The sequence below is a fragment of the Planococcus citri genome, chromosome 3 (assembly GCF_950023065.1).
Source record: "Planococcus citri chromosome 3, ihPlaCitr1.1, whole genome shotgun sequence".
Lineage (NCBI taxonomy): Eukaryota > Metazoa > Arthropoda > Insecta > Hemiptera > Pseudococcidae > Planococcus > Planococcus citri.
Window position 1 is genome coordinate 66,925,996 of NC_088679.1, and position 22,911 is coordinate 66,948,906.

General features: G+C 33.7%; 1 protein-coding gene and 1 long non-coding RNA gene across 5 annotated transcripts in view; one reads left to right on the plus strand and one right to left on the minus strand.

Moving 5' to 3' along the window:
• The window catches only part of LOC135838392 (uncharacterized), a 221,780-nt gene that overhangs the window by 142,037 nt on the left and 56,832 nt on the right, over nucleotides 1-22,911 (minus strand). The window lies entirely within an intron of this gene.
• LOC135838384 (POU domain protein 2-like) overlaps nucleotides 11,043-22,911 on the plus strand; it is a 125,036-nt gene continuing 113,167 nt past the window's right edge. For 2 of the 3 annotated variants that reach the window (XM_065353987.1, XM_065353989.1), the window contains exon 1: nucleotides 11,043-12,150. In XM_065353987.1, the coding sequence (XP_065210059.1) occupies nucleotides 11,826-12,150 (325 nt within the window). In that variant the 5' untranslated portion in view covers nucleotides 11,043-11,825. The remainder of the gene's footprint in view (nucleotides 12,151-22,911) is intronic. The other variant, XM_065353988.1, reaches the window with a different exon arrangement.

Consider the following 22,911-nt stretch of genomic DNA (forward strand, 5'->3'; position numbering starts at 1 on the left):
AAACGAAACCGAACACTTGGTAACTTTATACTGCGATAAGATTGCAACATTTCGAATTAAATTTTCATAATTTATTCGAAGTCACACCGATACCAAGTTTTTGTTTTTTTTTTGTTCTTCAACGTTATTATAAGGTATTGTAGTTCTATAATAAAAATAGCAAAAAGCAAAATGAACTCTTTCTACATCGATTACGTGTGGTACCCGAAAAAAAACTATCGAAGAATAGAAAACGATTATGAACTTTTTTATTACGCTACATTTACTTCTTTTATTCTTACTTCTTTCAAAAAATACACTAAAAGGAAATAATCAATATATTTCCTATATGTACATATATGGCATTGTACGATGGCAAATGTCATTTACCTTTCTTGTAATTTTTTTCTCATTGTCGAATGATAAAAATGTTTGTGCCATCGAATTTGATTACACGAGTAGCCTTAAGTGTCGAATGGTTTATGGAGCGTTGAGCTTTTCGTGCTTTTTTTTTCCTCGTTTGGTTATTACCTATTGGCGTTTCATTTTGAAACTTTTATGAGGTTGGAGGGGGGCGAGGGGAGCAGAGATGAATTTTATGAAGTACAGAGACGCTTCGCCTACTTGATTTTGATGGGAAAGAGATGAGCTGAGAATGTGAATTTCAGAAAAGTGGAATACTATTTCATAATTATTAATAAGTTACTCGTGCAGTCCACGATTTGCGAATGTGAAATTTTCCCCATCTCATCCTCCTGGCACTATACGTTTTAAATCGTTTAGTGTACCGTTGCAAGTAGGAAAAAAAAGTCAGAAAGAAGGCATATAAAAGCGATACACAATAGAAATCAGGTGCATTTGATTTCTATTGAACTCCTACTCTGGAGAATGGACTTACATATCCACACCGTTTAGGCAAGTCTACAGACTAAAGGTCGTCATGTGTTGACATTCTAGACAAGTTTGACGTAAGCCAATGCAATTGTTCGCGAGCGTATATTTTTTTAGTTTTCTGCGTTTATTTTGGGTTTTACAAATCCACAATCTGGTTGTACTGTGGAGATCTTCAGGTATAAAATGCATGTTGTAAAAATTCGAAGATTATACCGCGAGAGTATCGGTATCCAAATCGAGAATATTGAGTGAGGGGAATAGCGGATTGCAAGTCTTTGTTAGGCAGGTGAGGTTCCAGACAGCCTTTGGTGTAGTGAGAAGGGGAATTATTTTTTTTTCTGGTGTGAATATTTCAATAAGTAAAATAGGTACATCAGGAGTTGAAATATGCACTTTTTAGGAAATTAATTTTAGAGAAAATAAAACGGGAAATTTCAATAAAAAGTTCTGAAAATTGTGAAAAGCAAATCGTGTGACGTATCATTTTGAAGCGCTCAGTATAAGAGCTTTAAATTCATGTATTTTTGCCTATCTGAAACACACACCGAAAAATCATATTTTTTCACCTACTTAATCGAATTGTGGTAATTTTGAGCCGATTCTAGAGCCCCTAAGGGAATCTTGGATTTCTTAGTTTAGAAAAAAATGTCATGAAAAAGGTCAAAATTCAAGAGTGTTTGTGACCTTTTCGATCGATTTATAGTGTTTCATGGAGTATTGGGATAAGCTTGAACAGGAATTTTGCTGTTTTAACTTTGATCAACTGGTATTCTGACTCAATTTTTTTTGTGTAATAAAAAGTGCCTAACCTGTGGTGAAATTTGAGCGCAATCGTCCAAGTACAAGGTGGTTTTGGTCTTTGGGTCAGTGGAATAAAATATTCGTCGAGTTTCATCCTCCAAACTTGACCCACTTTACCTCTTTCCCCAAGTCGGGGTAAGTTGGAGCAGCTGTGAATTTGGCCAATGGGTGTATTCTATGCTTAGCCCGAAAGTAATGACGAGAATGGCCCTATAGGGAATGATGAGGAACTCCGTTGATTGTGCCTAAACAAAATCTACCTTTTCCAGTAATTCTATAGAGCCTCCATTCATTTTTTCAGTACCTACTTTATACTGCCCGAAATATCTTGACATGTATGTTTTTGACACCGTCACAGATTACAAATCTGAGCTTAATTTTTCGAGTAGAGTGGGAAGTAGGTGGCTTGGGGGGGGGGGTAAACATCTAAAATATGACCATATTATTGTGAGTGTGATAAGTTTATATATAATATGTTTTTGAGCACACCGATTACGAATCTGGCGCCAGCTTTTTCGGGCGAGGCGAAGGTTGAGGAATGGGGAGAGTGAAACATGATGTTTGACTTCAAGAACGGGATCATGTGTTTTCTGCTGAGTAAATTGAAAGGTTAGGTACTCGTTTTTTTTTCAAAGTGAAAAGTAATAGGAAAAGTAGGAACTTTTTTAACTTTTCACTAAAAATAGTAACCAACAGAAAATAATTATTAATTAATAAAAAAAAACTTTTCCGACTGCACACCTCTAATAAGGAAAAATGTGAAAATGTTGAAATTGAGAAACTAATAATTCTAAGGTATTTTTCAATTCCCTTGAAAAGATTATTGAAACCGATTACCTTTTTTGTAAAAATTCCGATGAAATTCTTCATAAGAATCTTCATTTTGAAATCCTGAAAATTTCGGCTTAAGAAGCAGCATTTTTGGTCAATTCTGACGTAAAAACCAAGATTTTTTTGAAAATTTGGGCAAAGAAGAGGGCAGGATTTGTACAGTAAATTTTTACGAAACAGTAAAAAAAGAGGAGTTTAAACTGCAACTTTGTCGAAAATCAAGATTTTTTGGAAATTTTAACATCAGAAAAAAAACAAGACAAAGAGGTAACCAGGGATGGTGGTCTAAATCTGATCCTGATCCCTGAAATTTAAAAATTCCGATCATTTTCAATCAACCCTAACCAAAGGAAACCCCGATCTCTTGAACCTGAACCTCAGAAATCCGAAGAAACAAATTGGTTGATAAAAATACTTGAACCAGGAAAATTTTCAGTAATTTTTTTTGTACAGGGTGAGTCATTTTCACATTTTTCTCGAATTTTGAGGAATTGAGGGTCTCAGTGATGACCAAATGAGTTCAAATAAACGTACTGAAAAGTTCAGACCGATTGCTTTTATACAACGGCAATGCTCCTGGGGTTTACAGTCTCGGAAATGAATTTATTTTTCAATTTTTTTGTCCTGAGTAAAAATACTTACGTATGAGTTGGCAACATGTAATGTGTACAGTTTTGTTTGTATTCTTAGACCTACACATATTCAGCCTCACCTACTTGTTTTTGTTTCACTTACACTTTCAAAGTGTGTCACAATCAATCGTCCATCCGATATCGTTATGAATTTGAAATAAATAAAATTCACCACCCCCTTACCATCAGAAAAGTGAAAATAGCTAATGAATCAGGAAGCTGTGGAGTGAATCTCTGATATTATTTAAGAGTTGAAAGTTTGAAATTTTTGGTTTGTTTATTTGAGTTTAATTTGACCACATTAAAACTTGGATTTTTTTTCAATTGATTAAAAAAATCGATCCTTTTTGTAAAACGTGATGAAATTTTAGAAAATACTGAGCCTTCTCATGTGATGATCAGTTGGGGACATTTCAAAAATTGTAACATCGGGGTGTCTAACAAAACTCCCAGACAAAAAAATCATGACATTCGTGACTTTTTTATGACCTATTTTTCACATTTTTACCACGCACCGCAAAAAATTAAATAACTTGAGACTTTCCTTTTTTTTGCAGACTCAAAAATTTATTTCAGTTTTTCCATTTTTCTGATTTTTAGAACAAATTTGAAATTTTTCATTGTTTTTCATTTTTTTTCATTTTTTGAAAAAATTTTAAATGTGTTTCGAGCAAAATTCATGACTTAATCATGAATTTCATGACAATTAAATACGCTGGACATCGGTATGAAAATCAAGGTTTTTGAGGCAGGTAGCTGATTTTGATTTTCACTCTCATCATTCGGTTGCTCACATCAAATTTGCTCACTTCACAGTACCTTCCTGAAGATAAGATTTTTCTCATTTTTTCCTGGTTTTCCAAATCTTTCAAATACATCACTGCACACAAAACGAGAGATCGAGGGGGGAGAGGGAGGTCAACTTTTTCAAGAGGGGAATTTTACGAATTACTCAATCATCAAAAGTTTTCTGAATGTTTAGGAGGCTATGACGGAGAGGACTGGAATAGTATTATAGGTACCCATCAAAAGAAAAAAGAAAAATAATCGGGACTGGTGGTGAGGATGGTAAGGATCATTTTTGCACAAGAAGTGGAATAATAATACTCACATACACAATTCGTTCTAATTATTACCTATACAATTGTTTAATTGATTACGTACTAGCTAATTTTATTCACAAAACTTTCTGATTTCGAGATGAGAATTGCAAAATTTTCTGACTTTTTTGAAAAGGCGAAGGCGAAATTTTCTTCCTCCCAGATTTCCTAGAGTGGAAGCTTCGTTTCAAGATGAATGAAGAAACAAAAATCGGTTTGATCTGGCTCCAGAAATTATTCGATACCTCATATTTGCAAAGTTTTTTTTAAGAGGGGAGGCTACTGCTCACTTCAAAATTAAGTCCAATCCACCAAAATTTCTCGAATCTCCAAATCAACCACCTGCAAATCACCTTACACACGCTTTGTTACTCCTACTTTATCATAAAACGAGTATCTATTTCATCCCGTTCATTCATTAATACAAAACCTCACGATACACAGCCAGATTCTCTCAATTTCATTTCACTAGGCTACAAGGTATAACGTATCCAAACTGCTGGAAAACAAACCCCCCCCCCAACTCGACCGCAAATATGTACAACCACCATCCGAGGAAAAAAGGGAGAAAAATACTCGTTATTGTACACACAAAACAAAAGAGAACTATACTCGCATAGCACAGAGAATAGTTAATTTTTAATTTAAATTCATTCCCTAGTCGGTTTATCGGCGTGTTTTTAATTCTGAATAATTCGCATGATTGGAAAAAATCGATTCAATCTGCGCTAAACATACACAATAATATTTTCTTTTTATATATACAGATTTTCACCGTCGTCGGTCGTCGGGAAAAATACACACGTTGGCGAGCGATGCGCGCGCACATCCAAATGCAGCCTTTTTCTCGCCAAAGGGTACGCGGTGGGCGTTAAAAAACGAATATCCGAGACACTACCGCGCGCTTTCTCTTTCTACGTGCGCTATTTTTTCACACACATCTGTATGATAATATAAGCAAATTTTCCAACCCACGAATCCATTTTCTTACATGTGAACTTCTTGAATTCTCCTGTAAAGAGGCGTGTTCCTATATGGTTTTTTCTTTCTTTTTATGATTGTTTTTCACACTCCCTTCTCTCAAACGCGGCCAACATTTTTTATAGGTTGTCTCGCGCGTTCGTTGAGCAAACGTAAGAGGTTTTTTTCCCTCTTCGTCATTCCTCCGAATACACTCGCTCTATACTCGTCTCTCTGAAATTCATTGTCGTCGGTTTTTTTTCTATGTAGCTATGTACTTGTTTATGGAATGTTAACTCGGACTTCGGTGTGTTTTCTGACGATGCACACACTCGAGTTGTACCATACAAGAATATTTGGCGGCTAAACAGCTTTTTTATATAAGTTCTGCGAGTATTAATTAATTACCGCGTGAACAGAAAAACTTGCGGTCTCAAATGCCATAATTTAGAGCTCAAGTTACGCCGAGCAGGTGGCATAATTTAGAATTTTTTTCCAACTCGAATCGACCCAAGGCTCCGTACACCGGTTTAATTATGTGTTTATGGAGAGATAATGACAATTGAATCGAGCATAAGTTTCAATTAAGACATAAATCGACAGAGAGGGCAGAAGGAAACTAAACGATTCGCAAGGTGCAAAGTTCTCAAAAAATTCCTAATCTAATATAGAATCAGCTAACGACTTTCGAAACGGTTACGCTAGAGAAGAAACCATTGAAGGGGCAGGGAGGGAGGTTGATGCACTTGTTTCAGTTTCAGTTCGAAATCAAGCTGCGAATCGTTCTCATCGCCCTCCTCCTTCGAGACGAAAAAAGTAATCGATTTTCAAAATTTTATAGCAAAGGATCAAATCTACGTAATCTGAAAATCAAGAAGGATAAGCTGATCTTGTCTTCCTATAACTTCTCCTATGGCAAATCACCAAATTCAAGGGTTCAGGGTTATAACGAAAAAAAGATCAAGAATTAAATATGCAAGAAAGATTACCTTAACAATTATTATCCGTCGCAAAATGGTTCCATTCAAGATCACAAATGCCAATCAACTCGGTAAAACATCAAAACGATGAAAGAGTTTCGAAAACATAAAAAACACGTTCAAAGCTTTCGCACGTTATGATGCTTTTTCGCGAGAATTTGGCGAAAAATTCAAATTTGTCACTCAAAGTGCACGAATGAGTCAGACAAACGTGAAACAACGATGACTGCACCACTTTCACTTCAAATTACAGTGACTCGTGGTCTCAAACACCTGATTACTTCGAACTACGTTACAAATCAAAATTCAAGGAAAAGAGTTTGAAATCGACTTTCAATCAATTTCAGTGGTTAAGAGATCGAGATTCTGAGGCAGTATAAAGATGATTTAATCTTTAATCTTATCCCTGGAAGAAAAATTTTACCAAAACTACAAGTGAAGAGGATTTTTTACTCATCTTCATTCTCCCGCACCACCCGAAATAAAAATCTAATTCGATTGATGTAATTTCCTTCATCTCAATAGGTACACTTGAACTTTGAAGAAAAGAAAAAAAAACATTGCTCCAATGAAATCAGAACTTTTGTAACAAGAAGAGGAAATGAAAACCACGAAGAAAATTCCAATAAGTAGAAAATTTACCAAAACGCTTGATTTTTTCAATCATTATTAAATTTAAGCATCAGTGTAAAGCATACACAAGCCAAAGCCTAAAAATTTATTTCCTTGCATTATTTTGGCACAAAAAAAATGTACAGAAACCGCGAGTATATTTAACTTTTAACCGTTTTCTTTCCCTTTTCTTCTCCTTCTGCCAGAATTCCAGCATATAAAATTTCATAAATATTACAAAAATTCGAATCAAAAATTCTTGCACGTTTTCAAACCCTGTAGCCAAAACAGATATAAATTTTCCATGATATGAGAAAAAGTAGGAGCCTATCTTACGCACCTGGTACCTCAACGAACCAAATCGTTTTCCCAAAACAACTACCTACCTACCTACATAAAAATATCTTCCGTTAATTTTTCAGGAAATTTCAAATTCGAACGTACACACGCTCAATAGAGGCAAGAAAATTGTACATTTTCTAAAAAATTACATTTTTACATAAACTGTAGGTTATATAACAAATAAATGAAACAGACCTGAAATCGAAACGTACATGGAAGTCTAACAAGGAAAATATGAGAAAAAATAGAATAAGTGTTTTATAGACATCGGAGCATCGTCGAGACAATAATGAATAATGATAGTTCATGGAATTTTTTCAAGTGCCAAAAAATTCTCAATCATCACAATTTGCAACCATTTCAAATTTTACAATGGAAAAGCTAACTTTAGATCAGAGCTTCGAATTTCTGGACGCACGAGTCAAAAGAATTTTTTCGCTTTTTTTTCAGAACTAGATCTTTTCCAACTTCCAATTCATTTTTTAAGCACATTTTTTTCAAGTGTCAGAAGGATTTTTTAGCGCCAATAATTTTTTTTTAATGCACTTTTTTTCAGATAATTTTTATAAATTGATTCCTCGTTTTTGCTTTTGAAATACCCACATTTTTCGTCAATTTGTTTTCAAAGGGTCAACAAAATATATTTTAAGCAATTATTTTTTCAAAAAAAAAGCATTCATCAAGTGCTAAGAATTTTTTTAATGTTCTTTATTTCAAAATAATGTTTTTACGATTGATTCCTGAGAATTTTTTGCTTTGTTTTCAACATATTTTTTTTGAGTGCCAAAATAATCTTTTTATGATTTTTTAAAACAATTTTTTCTAATGCCAAAGAATTTTTTTTCAAAATCTACGTAGTTTTTGCTTTACTAATCGAGTAATCGTCAAAGAATTTTTTAGTGCTTCTTTTTCAAAACTTTTGTTCTCAAAATTAATTTTTCGTTTTTGCTTTTTTAAGCACTCATTTTTTCAAATCGATTTTTCTCAATTGCCAATTTTTTTTCGTTTTATTTTGCTTTTCTTGACAATATTTTTCCAACTCAAGTTTTTTTAAGCCTAGTTTTTGCTGTTTTGTCAACTTGTCAAGACAATTTTTTTTCGAGTGTCGAAGAATTTTTCCAAAGACAAGTGCTCTTTTTTAAAAACGATTTATTTCAAGTGTCTAAAATTTCTTTTCTTTGTATTCATTTCATAAAAATATTTTTTCAAAGTACATAATTATGTACTTTTGGTTTCTGCAACTTTCTTTTAGAATTCTAGAAAATATTTTTCTTATTCTCGTGCTTCCAACTAGCAAAGAATTTACGGGTGCTTCTTTTTTAAAATTCATTTTTCGTTTTTGCTTTTTCAAAACTCATTAATTTTTCCCCATCAAATTTTTTCAAGTGCCAAAGAATTTCTTCAAAGTGCTCTTTTTTCAAAACAAGTTTTTTTCAAGGGTCCAATTGCCCATAATTTCTTTTCTTTGTATTCATTGCACAAAAATATTCTTTTTGATCGCCTTTTGCTCCTTGGAAACTTCTTTTTGAATTCCTAACAAATTTGTTATGCTCTTTTTTCAAAATTAATTCTCGGGGGTCAAAATTGATTCCTCATTTTTCAGTTATTTTGTTGTTTCCAAAAATTATTCTCGGGTCAAAAGATTTTTTCTACGCTGTTTTTTCGTAACAAATTTTTCAACGTGCCAAATTTGGGTCCTTGTTTTTTTGCTCCTATTTTTTTTAAGAATTTTTTTTTAAATTTTGGGCCAAAAAATGACAGATTTTGGAAGTTGTGTAGAACTTGACTACCACTTTTTTTGTAAAAGTCGTAACAAATCACCTTAAATTAGTACCCCTTCAAATGTTTTTTCAAAATTGTGGTAAGTTCTTTCAAAAATACCATTTTTAAAAGAACTCAACTATCACTTTTTTCAACTTACCCTCAGGGTTTTGAAAGAATTCTTCGTCAGGATCAGGGCACTAATTCACATCATGTTAACCTTTTGGAGGTTCTCTAGGTCGTAGGGTTGGCAAGTTGAATTGCTCTGATGAGTATGATAGGGTGCCTTGACCAATTGGCTAAGTCACAAAAAAGTTCAGTTTTGATAAAAAGTTTTGTTGGAAAATGAAAGTTTCCAAAAAGCAAGAAAACGTGTTGAAAACATTTAACAAAAGTACCTACTCTTTTTTTTTAAAAAATAAAAAATGAATTAGAAAAAAAATATGAAACAAGATTGAAAAAATGAATTAGAAAAAAAATATGAAACAAGATTGAAAAAAAGTTATCTGGCAGTTACACAAATTCAGCGAGACTCACATCTCGTTGGTAAAAATGCATTTGTTTAAAGAATTAAGAAAAGAAAAATCTATGTTGCATATAAGAGAGGATTTTTTGGAATATTAAGATGAACATAGACAGAAATAGTGAAAAAAAAAACAAAAATCCATAGCGTAAACCAAATGACAGACTGAATTCGCACATGAAATTTTATTTTTGTTTACTTTCATCACTATATCTTTCTATGTTCATCTTCATATTCCAACATCCAATTAAGTGGTAAAATAATTATTTTTTTACAAAATGGAAGAAAATTCTATGCCACACTTCGTGCTTTAAAGCAAAAATGTTTTTAATTAGTTACCTCCCCCCCCCTCCCCCACCCAAGACAAAGCTCGCAATTCGCTAAATTTTGTGTCATTTTTGGATCCGATTTCCGACAAAATTTTTATGACTTGATGAAAAATTCTCTCTTAGCGACATAGATTTTTGTTTTTTTCATTTTTTAGTCAAAGGCATTTCTTTTGCCAAGCTTTTATTTTTGCTGAACTTGTGAACTGCCAGACGACCTTTTTTACTACCGTTATTACGATTGTTTACCTCATTAATTCTTTTAAAATATTTTTAAAAAGTGTTTGAAAAAAATTTCCAATTCACACTCATTTTTTGTGATTTGGTCAATTGGGCAGGGTACTCGAATTACACCAATTAAAGCAATTTGTTTCCCGAACATGGGAACCTAGAGAATCTCTAAAGGGTTAATGGGGATTTTACAAAAAAAAAAAAAAACGGGGGTAGGTAGAGGTACTTAGGTAGGTAGTTGAGTTTTAACTAAACTATCAACGGTGAGTGTGGGAAGAAAATATCTTACTCTTTGGCAAAAACGATCGATTTTCAGTTATCGATTTTTTGAGTGACTCAACTGATCGAAAGCTTCAACGCATACCTACTTTCTCAGCTCATCTTTTAACGAGGAGTGATTGAAATAGGGGGGGGGGGTCTAGGAATAAAAACTTGACTACCGCTTTTTTTTCTGTGAAAATCGCGATAAATCATTCAAAATTAGTACCCTGCTCTTGACGATTTTTTCCGAAATTCCGAGGGCAAGTTATCTTTCAAAATAGCGAAAAAGGTGTATTTTGTGAATGAACTCAACTACCACTTTTTTTCAACTTACCCCCAGAATTTCGTAAACAATTTTTAGATAGTAAAAATTTAAAAAAATTGGTAGTTAATCTACTACCCCGAAAGATTTCCCCATTTCCCCAATCTTGTTTTTCTGGAATATCTCAAACAGCTTCGTTCTTGCTCTTCGCTTCGCACACGATACATAATGTACATATACTTATACGACGAGTATATACAGAGAATGTGATTGTATGATGTATAATGTAACGTTTACGTTGCTTATAAATAAATTGTTGTAAGGTGCGCCGTAATTTTTCGTCGACTCGAGAAAGACTTCCGATTGGCTGAAACCATCCTCTCGACCGCAATCTACAACACCCTATTGAGTCCCTTCCACGAGCCGCCGTGTTTTTCTTACATTACCTGCAGCACGTTTTTAGCTTAGCTGTACGCCGATGGTGGGATGGCGGGTGCGGCGGGGGGGCGCGCGGCCAAGGCAGCACAATTCGCGCGATTAACCAGACTGAGAAGCGCAACGAGTCAGCAGCTAGAACCGGAGCATCGTAGTTTAGTGTCCGTAATTCTTCTTCGTTGCCGCGTATTTTTTTTTCACTCGTCCGGGCTATATAATCGGTCGTCGTATAATTATCATTTTTTCATTTCAATTTTTCCCTTCGTTTTTCTTTTTAATTTTCAGTACCTATAATTTTTTTTGAAAGAAAAATAATTTTTCATTCGATCGCGTACTGCTCGTTAAATTTTTTCAAATTCGACCCCAAATTTTGCTGACGCGGGTGACGATATGCGAACGATATTATAATTACGTGACGTGTGCCGCCGTCTGATTTATCATATAATATAATAATTCGTACGATAATTAATAATGGTTCTTAATTGATAAATATTTTCATTTCGTTGATCGAATTGTTCGCTTTTTCTTCATAACCTGATAATTTCTCGATCACATGTTGAATTCGGTTAACGTTGCAAACTCATCATCATCATCATCAGTGCACTACCGGCTTCGACCACTCCACCGCTAACTCACCATCTTCAGCATCATCTCTACTCAACCATCAGTCCGAAACCCATCCACCATTGTGGAAGAAAAAGAGACAAACGCTATCCGGGGGCCTTGGTGTTCATCACCAGTGGCCTCTTTGGAACACCGCTGGCTCTATCCTTATCAGCAATCCACCCAGCAGCACATCTACCACCCTCGCAAGACTCATCGCAAGAACAACCGTCACTTGGTCAATCGAAGACACCACAATAACAACAACGAGTCACCCCCTGATAAGAAAACCATGCCAATGCTGCTGCATCCACCTCCTAATCTAACCTCCAGGACTCAACACGAGCCAGACTCGCCTCAGCCTTTGGATTTCTCCGTTTCGGGAGTTTCCAGGTATAATGGGCACGTGGATTCGATCAGGATCACCACCAGTGGCCCCGGAGGTGGCGTTGGAGTCGGAGTCAACAACAGTGGTCAATTGCAAACCGATACAGATAACTGTAGCGATCCGGAATATGGCACTAGGACGACTAGCAACAGTAGCTCGGCTGCTTCGGCCATTTCGGACGAGGGTAGCTTGGTACATTCGCCTGGATCGCCGGATCATAATGAAAACAGTGAGTAATCATCGATGATTAATTGGCTTATACGAGTAGTGGGTGGGTTAGCTGTGCTCAAGTTATATATAGCTTTGCTCATAAGACATGAGTGTCCAAAGGGATGTACAGATGGTTGACTTTGGTTGTTGTTGTTGTCGTTGTCGTTGTCGAATAACTGACCAATTTTTACGCTACGAAACTATGTGTGTGTTCCATCATCATCGACATCAGTACACAACACATATCATCACTTTGCAATCTAGAGTAGATATCTAACTACCATATGCGTGTCTTCGACATACCCACTTTTGATTATCTACCTATCTGCACGTACCTACTATTCGCTTCAAATGCTCTTGTTTTTTCATTTCTGATCCGTCCAAAAAGCCAACTCCTTCTGTAGATCGTCATCGTGTATCTCTATTTAATCACTCTGCAGGAAGGAGGTGAAAAAAAATGCAATATGTACCAGTCAGTCAGTCATCGAGCAGCCTCACGTTCGAGTTTATAATTACAGGGTCTCTTACTGGCCGGTCTCGCCGTACGATCACTTATCTACATAATCGAACCCGTATCCCAAAAGTCTCCACAACTTCCCGTTAACCTACATTGAAATTTTTCACCTCTCGAGTATGCGAAAAGGGGCATGGGCAGGGGTACTTGGTCGATCGAAATCCACACCGCAGCATATTTGGATCTGGTCCAAAAATGGCTAAAAAAATTTATAATTCCACCGACATGATCGTCAACTATTATACACAGTTGACCCTGAATTTTGGTCATTTAAATCGGCGCGCCGCGATGTGAATAAATTTCGTAATAATTCACCTATCTAGCTATGTAAATCATCGCGATGCATCTTCGTACAGGTGATAAGGTGACGTGAGAGGGAGGCAGCGATCAATCGATGGATCGATTAATTCTACGATTTAATATGCATATCAGGTCTATACTGTTGTCACATCCCATCTATACCTACCTATCTACATATATCTCCTTCAAAAAGGAAGTTTTTTAATTACAAATTAAGCCCTATACGAGGTTCAACTCGCGTATATTATTAAATTTGCCCTCCTCCCCCCCCCGCGCCACATTCGATCTATAAGGACCCGATGATCGTGATTTCGAAACACAACACATTTAAAAGAGTAGATATTTTAAACCGCGCGAAAATATGCAATAATGCAATAAACATTCCCTAGCTCGCGATTAATATGTCAACACATTTGGCTAGCAACCAATTATCGCTCAAATAGGTACTTCTTCTTCAACAATCACAACATACATGAAAAAATACGAGTAATATCGAACTATTGATTTCCGTTATTCGATGCGAGTGATTTGATTCGGACAGATCGTCGCCACAGCTACTGTTTTCTGCCCTCTGATGGTCAAAATGCCTAAAGAAAGACTCTTATATATGTACGAATACGATAATTTAATCTATATAGGTAGGCAATAGGCATACGCGAGTAACTTATTAGGTTCATACGCAGGTAGCTTTTTTTTCCATTTCCTAATCACGCCTAGTAGGTAGATCGTTTGCATACATATCTAGAATTTCCTGCGCATATCTAACTATATCATCAGGTGTTAACCTAAAGGGTTTTTTACCGTTTATCGCATGTTTGTATATTTATACAGTAGCCTATAGTCTGGTGATTTTAAACACACCGATGAATATATTAAAATGGCACGCAGCGTTTATTAAATTACAACTTTGGGCCAACTTTCCAGCGATGATGTAGTTTTTTTTTATTTTTAATTTTAGAATTTAAATTTTTCTTATACGAATACGAAGTCGAACGAAATGTTTTCGTGGATAATTTTTAGGGGAAAAAAATAAAGTTAGGTACAACAGGATAAAATAATAACTTTATTATTGTATTTTTTATTAATAATTCATGCGATGAAAATTGACCAGACGTGTTTTATATATTCGAAAATTATATTAAATTAAAATTTCATTACCTTATACCTAGGTATATTGTATTTTCAAAAATATTGAAAACCTATAATATATTTAAATTGATTTCAGTTGAGGTTTCTTAAAGTATGCTTATTTTCAATAAAATGAGGAAACGCGAACAAAAATTATTCAGAATTTTTGTAAATAGACATCGAATTTTAAATGGATTTTTATGGATTTTAGAAAGTTGTGTATTAATCTTTTTTTTTTAAATCGTCAATTATTATTTGGTTACTTTGAATTTAGCTTGGAAATGCTTTTAAATGGGACCAGTGAGTGGAAGTCTTCAAAAAAGTGAAATGTTTTCAAAATACATTCGTAAATTTTAATTCTGAAAGGAGATAATCCAATAAACAATAAAAATTTAGAAAACCATTTGATTAATCAGCAACAATCCATATTTTACGACAAATTGATAAAAATGAACCTTGAACTGACAGATGAAAAAAAATTCAAATCCTTTCTCGCATTTTGCCTCCTCAATAATTTTTTTTTTTTTTTTTTTTTTTTCATTCAAAAATCAATCACCAAATACATTTTTGGTTTAAAAAATATGGAATATGAAAAGAACACAACTTTTTTTCTTAACTGAAAATTATTTAAAATTTTTTCTAATAAAACGCCCAATGCTGATAATTTTTTGAAAAAAATTTCCTTCCTCTAAACTCAATTATTCGTTATTTTTCTATTAATGAAAAAAAAAGTATTGGATAAAATAAATTTTCATCTCGATATTTTGGAACAAGTCAAATTTATTCTTCAAACACAAAAGTTTCCTACTTCAGGTCGATTTCATCAATTTTTTCTCAATTTTTTTGCCTGATAATATATTTTAGAGATTCTTTGGCAATACCTCATAGTGGAAAGCATCTCTGATATCCCTTTTTTCTTCTCAATGTCCCACTTTTTATCATGAACAGGATAGATAGGGCTATAATATAATGCAGAGGGGGCAAAAGGAGCAATTTCTTTAGGCTTGATATCTTGAAGAGAGAGTCCCGAAATGAATAATGGGTTATCAAACGTATAAGTGTAGGAATTTTATCGAAAATTTTTCATTTTTGTATTTTTATCTGAACCATAAATTACATATCGAGAAATTTTACTTAAAAATTTGATTCATAACTTGACAAATTGTAAACCATCCTACCTCACTCAAGAAAAATTGGTAAAGCTTGAGCAATAAAAATTTCTGAAAATTACGGAAAAAAAACATTGATACCTTAATTAAATTAACAAAATGTTGAGAAAGTTGCGAAAAATCATCAGAAAAATATGGACAAAAAAACGATAAGAAATGTAGAAAATAAAGATAAAAATCCAGAAATCCTCGAGTTTCAAATTGAATAAATTTTTTCAAGAGTCAATTTTTCATGGAAGAAAGCAGAATTAAAATGAAACTCACTCTTGGCTAGTTTTGGTTCTCGATGGATTTCTGGACAAAAAAACCTACTAGATGCAGAAATATTTTTTTTGGAAAATAGATGAAATCAAAATTAATGAAATACATTTTTGAGAAATATTCGACGTAATTTTCTTCAAATAATGAATTGACATTTCTTTAAAAATGAGGTTAATGATCCTACAGAAATCCAATTTTTGATAAAAATCTCAGGTACATTAATTAGAAAAAATCGTGCTGCCAAATAAAGTCATTAAATGTGATGAAATATACATAAGTGAGGCTAAAATTAGATATTAAAAGCATCAAAAATTGAATTCTGAAAAAATCTATGATTTGAATCGGATTTTACAAACCATGAAGCCGCATAAGGTCTCGAAAATTGGTAAAAATAAGGCCCTACGAGCAACTGCGAGATTACCAAGACTAGTCAATTCGCTTTACAAAAAAAAAAAAAAATACATAAAAATCCAAAATCAGCCAGTTTAAAGTGATCTTTTTTTTTGAAATATTTGATTTTTGACTTCCTCGACCACTTATTTAATTACATCAAGAAACAGTCACAAAGTTTCGAAAAAATATCAAAAATGGGTCCGCGATATTCAAAATTAAAAATTCAGAAATCAATTCTCAAAATCAAATACTGATTTTATTTGCAAAAAATTTAAAAAATCAGAAATTTCCTGTTCAAAAAGAAATTTTTAAAATTTGTACGAAATGCAGTGACTTGTCTAAAGGCTTCCCCTCCCCTCCGGCCCGAATTTCACTATTTCAGGCCATTTTGAAGCCTTCAGCGCAATTTTTCCACAATTCCAAATTTTCTTTGAAGGCCTGAAAATTGCGTGACCAAAAAAACGAAGATGCCCGCTTAGAAATCGAGCCAAAGGAGGATATAAGCTCGTTAAACACGTCGAGAGTAAACTACAACTCGATTTTCAACAATCTAAAATAATTTCGACGCCTTTTGGAGAAATTTTAAAATTTCAGAAAAATTAAAAATCGCACTGGAGGCTCCAGAATGATCAATTAAATGCGGAACTTCGGTTTAGAGGAGTCGATATCAGTTTCAGGAGCAATTTACACCAGTTTTACAGGAAAAAAATATGCCTTTTTAAAACTAAAATTTTCAAAATTCGTCAAAAAATCGAAAAATAAATTTAGGCAGTTGAAATTTTAGCTCTGGAGGTTTCAGACAGCCCTCTTTCCAACCATTATTAAAGTAATATGCAACGACCATTTTTCAGGAATTTGAAAAAAAATAATTAAATTACTCTCCATGAAAATTAATAATACAAAAAAAATAGCCCAAAATAATACACAATCATCCCAAAATTTCAAAGCAGCATTCAAAAAAAACCTCTTCAAACTTTTTTCAACATTTCACGAATATTACCCAACAAAATCATAAAACTCATAGATCAGCATTTTTCCTTTCAATTTCATCATTAAACTTAAACCTGACTCAACTTTCATCCAAATTTCAAACCATATTCACATTTCTCAAACCTCAAACCTAATCAATCACCGTCAAGGCGTCAAATCATAACCATTCTCATATTACACCTCTATTACCTCACAACTTCAACCCCTACACCCTCACATCCCTCGCAAAATCCGCACCAACCACCTCATCATCGGTTGACAAAAAAAAACACACAGCACATCCTTTACTCGTGCAAAAACTACGCAGATAAGTATCCGTACGAGTTCATTTATTATCTTGCCACCTTAATGAAGAATAAGCCACAGTAGGAGTATTTTAGAAATCGGCCCTATGGACGAACGATGGACGTCCGAAATGATTAATGACCAAAATGACGATACCGAAATTCCGCGAAAAAGACATCTCACCCATTCAAAAACTACATTGAAAACTTGAATGGTATACGTAGATCAATGGCCTTATAGTGGTACTAAGAAGGGTTACCGCCTTCGGTCGTATTCAAAGCGAAATACGTACACTTATATTACCTATATTGCTCATTAGAATATCGAATTTCTTAGGTATAAAATGTGTATACAGCAATGACTTCGACTAATGATAGGCTGCGCTTTTAAAAATTGTAATTGTGCCGACCACTCGCAAGACGACGACGCACGACCACTCACAAGTATATGAATATTTTTCCTATACTTACTTATATGTATGAAACCCCTTGGGGGAATAGGAAAGGAACATTATTAAAAGCATAGTCATCCGGAGGAAGAAATTGCGTATAGGAAATTGAACGACTGTCGAATGTATACGAGACCTTGGAAACCATTCTATATAAGAATAGGAAAGGATTTTACTATACGTATACCGGACCAATGAAAGTAATTTAAATATAAAGGGTATTTAGATTTTAAAGCCGACCTTTTTCCTTTTTTTTCTTCTTTTGACATCTTATATAGGACAAGCTATTCGATGTTGGTCGATGAGTTTTACATATAAATGTGTTCTAAACATGTTGAATGGACAAAAAAAAATACATTAGGAGACTTTCTTTTTCAATACTCGGGTTCACGGAGGTTTATTGAAATTTGTATGCGAAATGACCCCCTGCTGGGCGAGTTCACACTTTGCGAATTATCGGTGTAGAAGGATTTACATAGTTAGGTAGAGATGTGGGCATATGATTCACAGGAGGGATTTCCTATTGATTCGTTAATGACCGAAAATGACCGAACTGACGAGTTGGAAGAATTACGAGTAGTTCAAGTTTTAAACGAGGCTAATACGTTAATTTTGGTGGCATAAAATGAGAAAATTAATCGAAAAATTGGTTTAAAAAAACTAAAATTTACACGTTTGGAAAAAAAATTGAGAAAAAATTTCAAAAACGAAATAATAACGAAATAAAATAAATCTAACCCTTCCTTAAATTCGAATAAAAAAACCGAAATAAATAAAACCTGAAAATTTTCCAAACCGACGTCATCGAATAAAAAAATTAGGTTCATCTCGATCGCGAAATCGTTCAAAGATTCGAATCAGATTTGAAAAATTACGATAATAAAATGATAAATATTGAACGAGATCGATTAATTAGGCTAATAGCGTGCGATACTTTAATTAAAAAATTAATACGACGATAATGTGTGACAATTGGGCGTTTAAATCGTTCCACAAGCGAATATTCGCCATCGAAATAATTTTTAAACGATCGACGAGGAAAAAGAAAAAGGTTAATTGGAATCGCGAAATATGGATTTATAAACTCGTTAAAATGATTTGTTCATCTTAAGTGAAAAAAAATCACGTTTACAGTTATATGCAATGCACTTGACGAGATAGGGTCGTTGACATAAAAGGTGCCAGAGCAACGCCCCCCTCCTCCCTCTGGATATAGGCCCATCTTCAATATTTTCCTTCAAAATGCATCGTACGACAAATTAATTGCTGTTGTTCGGCTGCTGTAAGTTTGTAGTCATCAATTAAGCATATTAAATGGTCGGAAATTAATCCGAGATAGGTGAAAATATCATATTTAGGCGCTTATTTTACGCTCTAATGAGTTTGGCTTAGAGCCTCGGGCACGAGAGGAGAGAAGATCGGTTATTTAAATTACTTCGCGCCTTGGTCGGCATTTTATCGATGAAAACAAGTAGTGCGCGATCACGATACGCCTTTTTTTTTTTACTCGAGAGACTGAGACTGCAGCCGACGAAAGAAAGAAATCTTCGACGTGATCTTATAGTGACACAATTGGACATTGGACAGCTCGATTTCGAGCCTGATGCTTCCTCGGAGGACGTTTTTTGTTTAGTTCTTCGATGGATATTTAAATCACCGAGATTTCAACGATATTATCGATCTTGTTTGATCGTATAGATTGACTACTGTTGATAAAATCGAAGGGTAACCATTCAATTACCTACCTATTGGAAACTATTACGTGTATTTTGCATATATCTGATAGGTTCGTCAATTAGTCATTTTTTTATAGGTACGAGTTTCCTGTCGGATTTACAATCGTTTGTCTGCGGTGTATTTCTCTTATCTTTCCCCCTAAAATACAATGTTGACAAAACTGAAATACACCTAGAGGTGTATATAGAGGGCCATTTCTTTTACAAACTTTAACCATTGACCGGAAATAGGCACATGACTAATATAGGATGAAAAAATATACCTGCAAAGTAGCTCTGTCCCTGTAGTTGTACATTATGTCAAAATCTTTCACCTAAAAATGGTATTTTTAGCCCTATAATATGCAACATATCCGATGATAGGATGATAGACTGGATTTCAATCTAAATAAAGATCATAATTTCACGTCGGTCGATTGAAAATCAATCGCTCTGTATATTAAAAAAAAAAAAAAAAACAACGTAGGATTATAATTACTTATTACCGGTATATATTTGGGCGATTCTCGTATAGGTACCTCTATACTCGAGTCGTATATATATGAAATTAAATAATGGGGTCAACTCGGTAAGACGATTAATTTCGGAAAAATTGTTTCTGTTTTTGAGTCTTTAATTGATTATAATTACTATACGACGTGTTCGGATACCGCGTATTAATTACAACAACGTGCTATTAAATTCGCCAAACAGACGCTAAACGATTATTCTTTATTAATTTATCGTATAGTAATCAATTTAACAGCCGATTAATTATTTAATTAATTCATTGTTAATTAAAATGTATTGTATGGATGAGCACTGCTGTGTCGTATGAGTGTGTGTGTTTGATGAGCTCGACAATGTCTCCATCTCTGTCTCACTCTGTACAGCAGATGACATTTTTAACGGTACTTCGTGCTGAGTTTTTTATTATTATGATTATTATTTATTACATTTATGTATATTTTTTTTCTTCTTCCATGTCGCGAGTTCAATGCATTTCTTTTGCTTTCGCGCGATTTTTTTTTTTTTTTCATTTTTCGGTAAATGAGTTTAATTGGTTCGATTTTCACGAAATAATGCGGAACCGAGATCGATTTTATTCGACGTTTTTTTTCCTTCAAATATGACAACACTTATTGCATTTTTTAGAACTTAATATAGGTAAAATGTATTCTAATAGGTATTTTAATACCAAGGTAGGTCAATTGTGATACTTCACTTCCCCTCACAACGAGAAATTATTACGATTGGTTCGATATTGATTTGAAAAATTTGCTAAAAAATAATCGAATGCGAATTTTTTTGAAATCGAGTCAAGCTGAAAGTCGAAGGAGATGTTTTCAAGAGAAGAAGAGGGCTAATAAAAAATTTAATTTTGTTTCAATTTTGCCCTTATTTCCTTCACTAGAGCAGTTGAGAACTAAAATTGGCCCCACTTTGTTTCTTTTCCTTCAAAAAAAAAAAAAAAAAAATTATTCCATCAGAAAAGTACTTATTGATCTGGCTCCAAAACAAACAAAAATTCACACGATTTTCAATCAGTTCTCATGAAAATATAGACCAAAAAAAATATTTCAAATGGAAAATAAAAGACAGAGGTGGAATTAGAAATAGATGGGTATCAAATTCACTAAAAATCGAATCCAAAATAACAGCCAGAATTGTTTTTTTTTTTTTTTTTTTTGAAAAATGACCCATGGAACGATGCCCTAGACCCCCCTCCCCCTCTGGTAAAAATCAAACGTACACCAGAAGAGAAAGCATCGGTTTTTAAAATACCTAATTTATTTTTTATTTTACACTTTTTGTTCCAATCGATCGAGACTACCTACTTAATTATTTTACGTAGGCCTAAACCTATCTCGATTTCATCTCCGCCTCATATAAATGCTTCATTTTATCCACAACCGCACCTCGAAATTTAATCATAAAATAAAATTATCAAATAACCTAATTACTACAAATAATATATCTAACGACACACGACGATGCGATATTCTCAATTTTGTAAATTTTTATATTATATGAAAACAACAATAACCCATTAAAATACGCCAACATTATCTTAATTCGTTAATTGCTACGGTGTTTGCTCGCAAGTCGCGATGTTCGCGGATTAACGTTCGTATATAGGCTCATTGTGTATTGTTGGGAGATAACGATAATATAATTTTTTCGAAAATTCTCTAAATGGGGGAAAAAAAACGTATAAAAATACGGAAATGAAAACCTAATATTTACTATTGTAATCGTATAGTAGGTATTTATAAAAGGAAAATATTGTAAGTAGTGGTTTTTTTTTTTGTTACGAAAATAACATCAAGGCAGTGAGTAAAAGTTGAACTTCCGTAAATTGGTAAAATTTGTTCGAGAAACTCCAAGTCGTAATGGGCTTTTGCTTACCATAAATACGAGTTGTTAGTTGTTAAATTTTACGGCAAGAATTAACGATGTTTTAAAAATTTAAACGTCGATAAAAGCTCGCTAGTGTAATTTCTGTTAGCTTTATAAATTTTATAAGATGTTTTCTTTTTTAATTTTGGTATTTAGTGCATGTTTGGAGGATGTAGATGTGAAGGGTGATTAATGTCGAATGAAAATGTACTTTATTGTTTTCCTCGTTCGGTTTTGTTTTTAAGTTGGCTTCTTTGTTGTGGTTTTCCTTATCAACTCGGTGATTTAATTTTTGAGGAAGATATTTTTTAAATTCGGGGGAAATTCTCGAGGAATATTGGTTTAGTTAGAAAGTAATAATAGCAATGAGAACTGAGAAGTATCAAAATGACCTGATGATTGCATTATTCCTTAATTCCAATTCACTGAAGTTATCGGATACATGCCTAGCTGTTTACTGTTTGCTTTCAAATTTGCCAGAGGTATTTTAAAAGGTCTTTTTAGTTATCAGTTATCATAAAGCTTTTGAGGGAGAATGTGACATTGATTTTTAAGGAACGACGAATACGTAAAGATATTGCAGGAGCGAGTCAGGTCGGAGGACATAAATTGTATAGAAAATTTGAGAGAAAAATGAATAAAATATTATTCGAATAAAGATGATATCAAAAATTTTCGTTTGCTTGATTCTTTAAAAAATTTCCATAAACTCCTTTGAAATATCAGTAGGTTGTTGAATTTTTTGAAATCACAGATGAAAAAATTTCAGCAGAAGTCTGCTCAACAAAATACCATGTATTTGATTTTATCGAATCACAAAAAATCACTTTATTATAATTCGGTTTTCATTCAAAACCAATTTGAATGATATTGAAGCCCCTAAATGTAAAAGGGCAAGAGCATTTTTCCATTCAAATTGCTATTCACGTCTGTTTTGCACCTCAAGAAACAACTAATGATCGGCCTAGATGAGCAGAAAAATCGTATCTTTGTTTTGTATTTAGCTTCGAACTTTTTCTCTGATGTCATCTGCCAAAAAAATTTCAGTTCGACTAATTTTCGAATTTTTTCCTTGAATTAGGTTTTTTTTCAATTCCAATTTTATCTTTCTGAAAATTTACTTTTCGACAGAGATTTTACCTTCGAAGAGTGTGGAGATTCAAAAAAAATCAGGTGT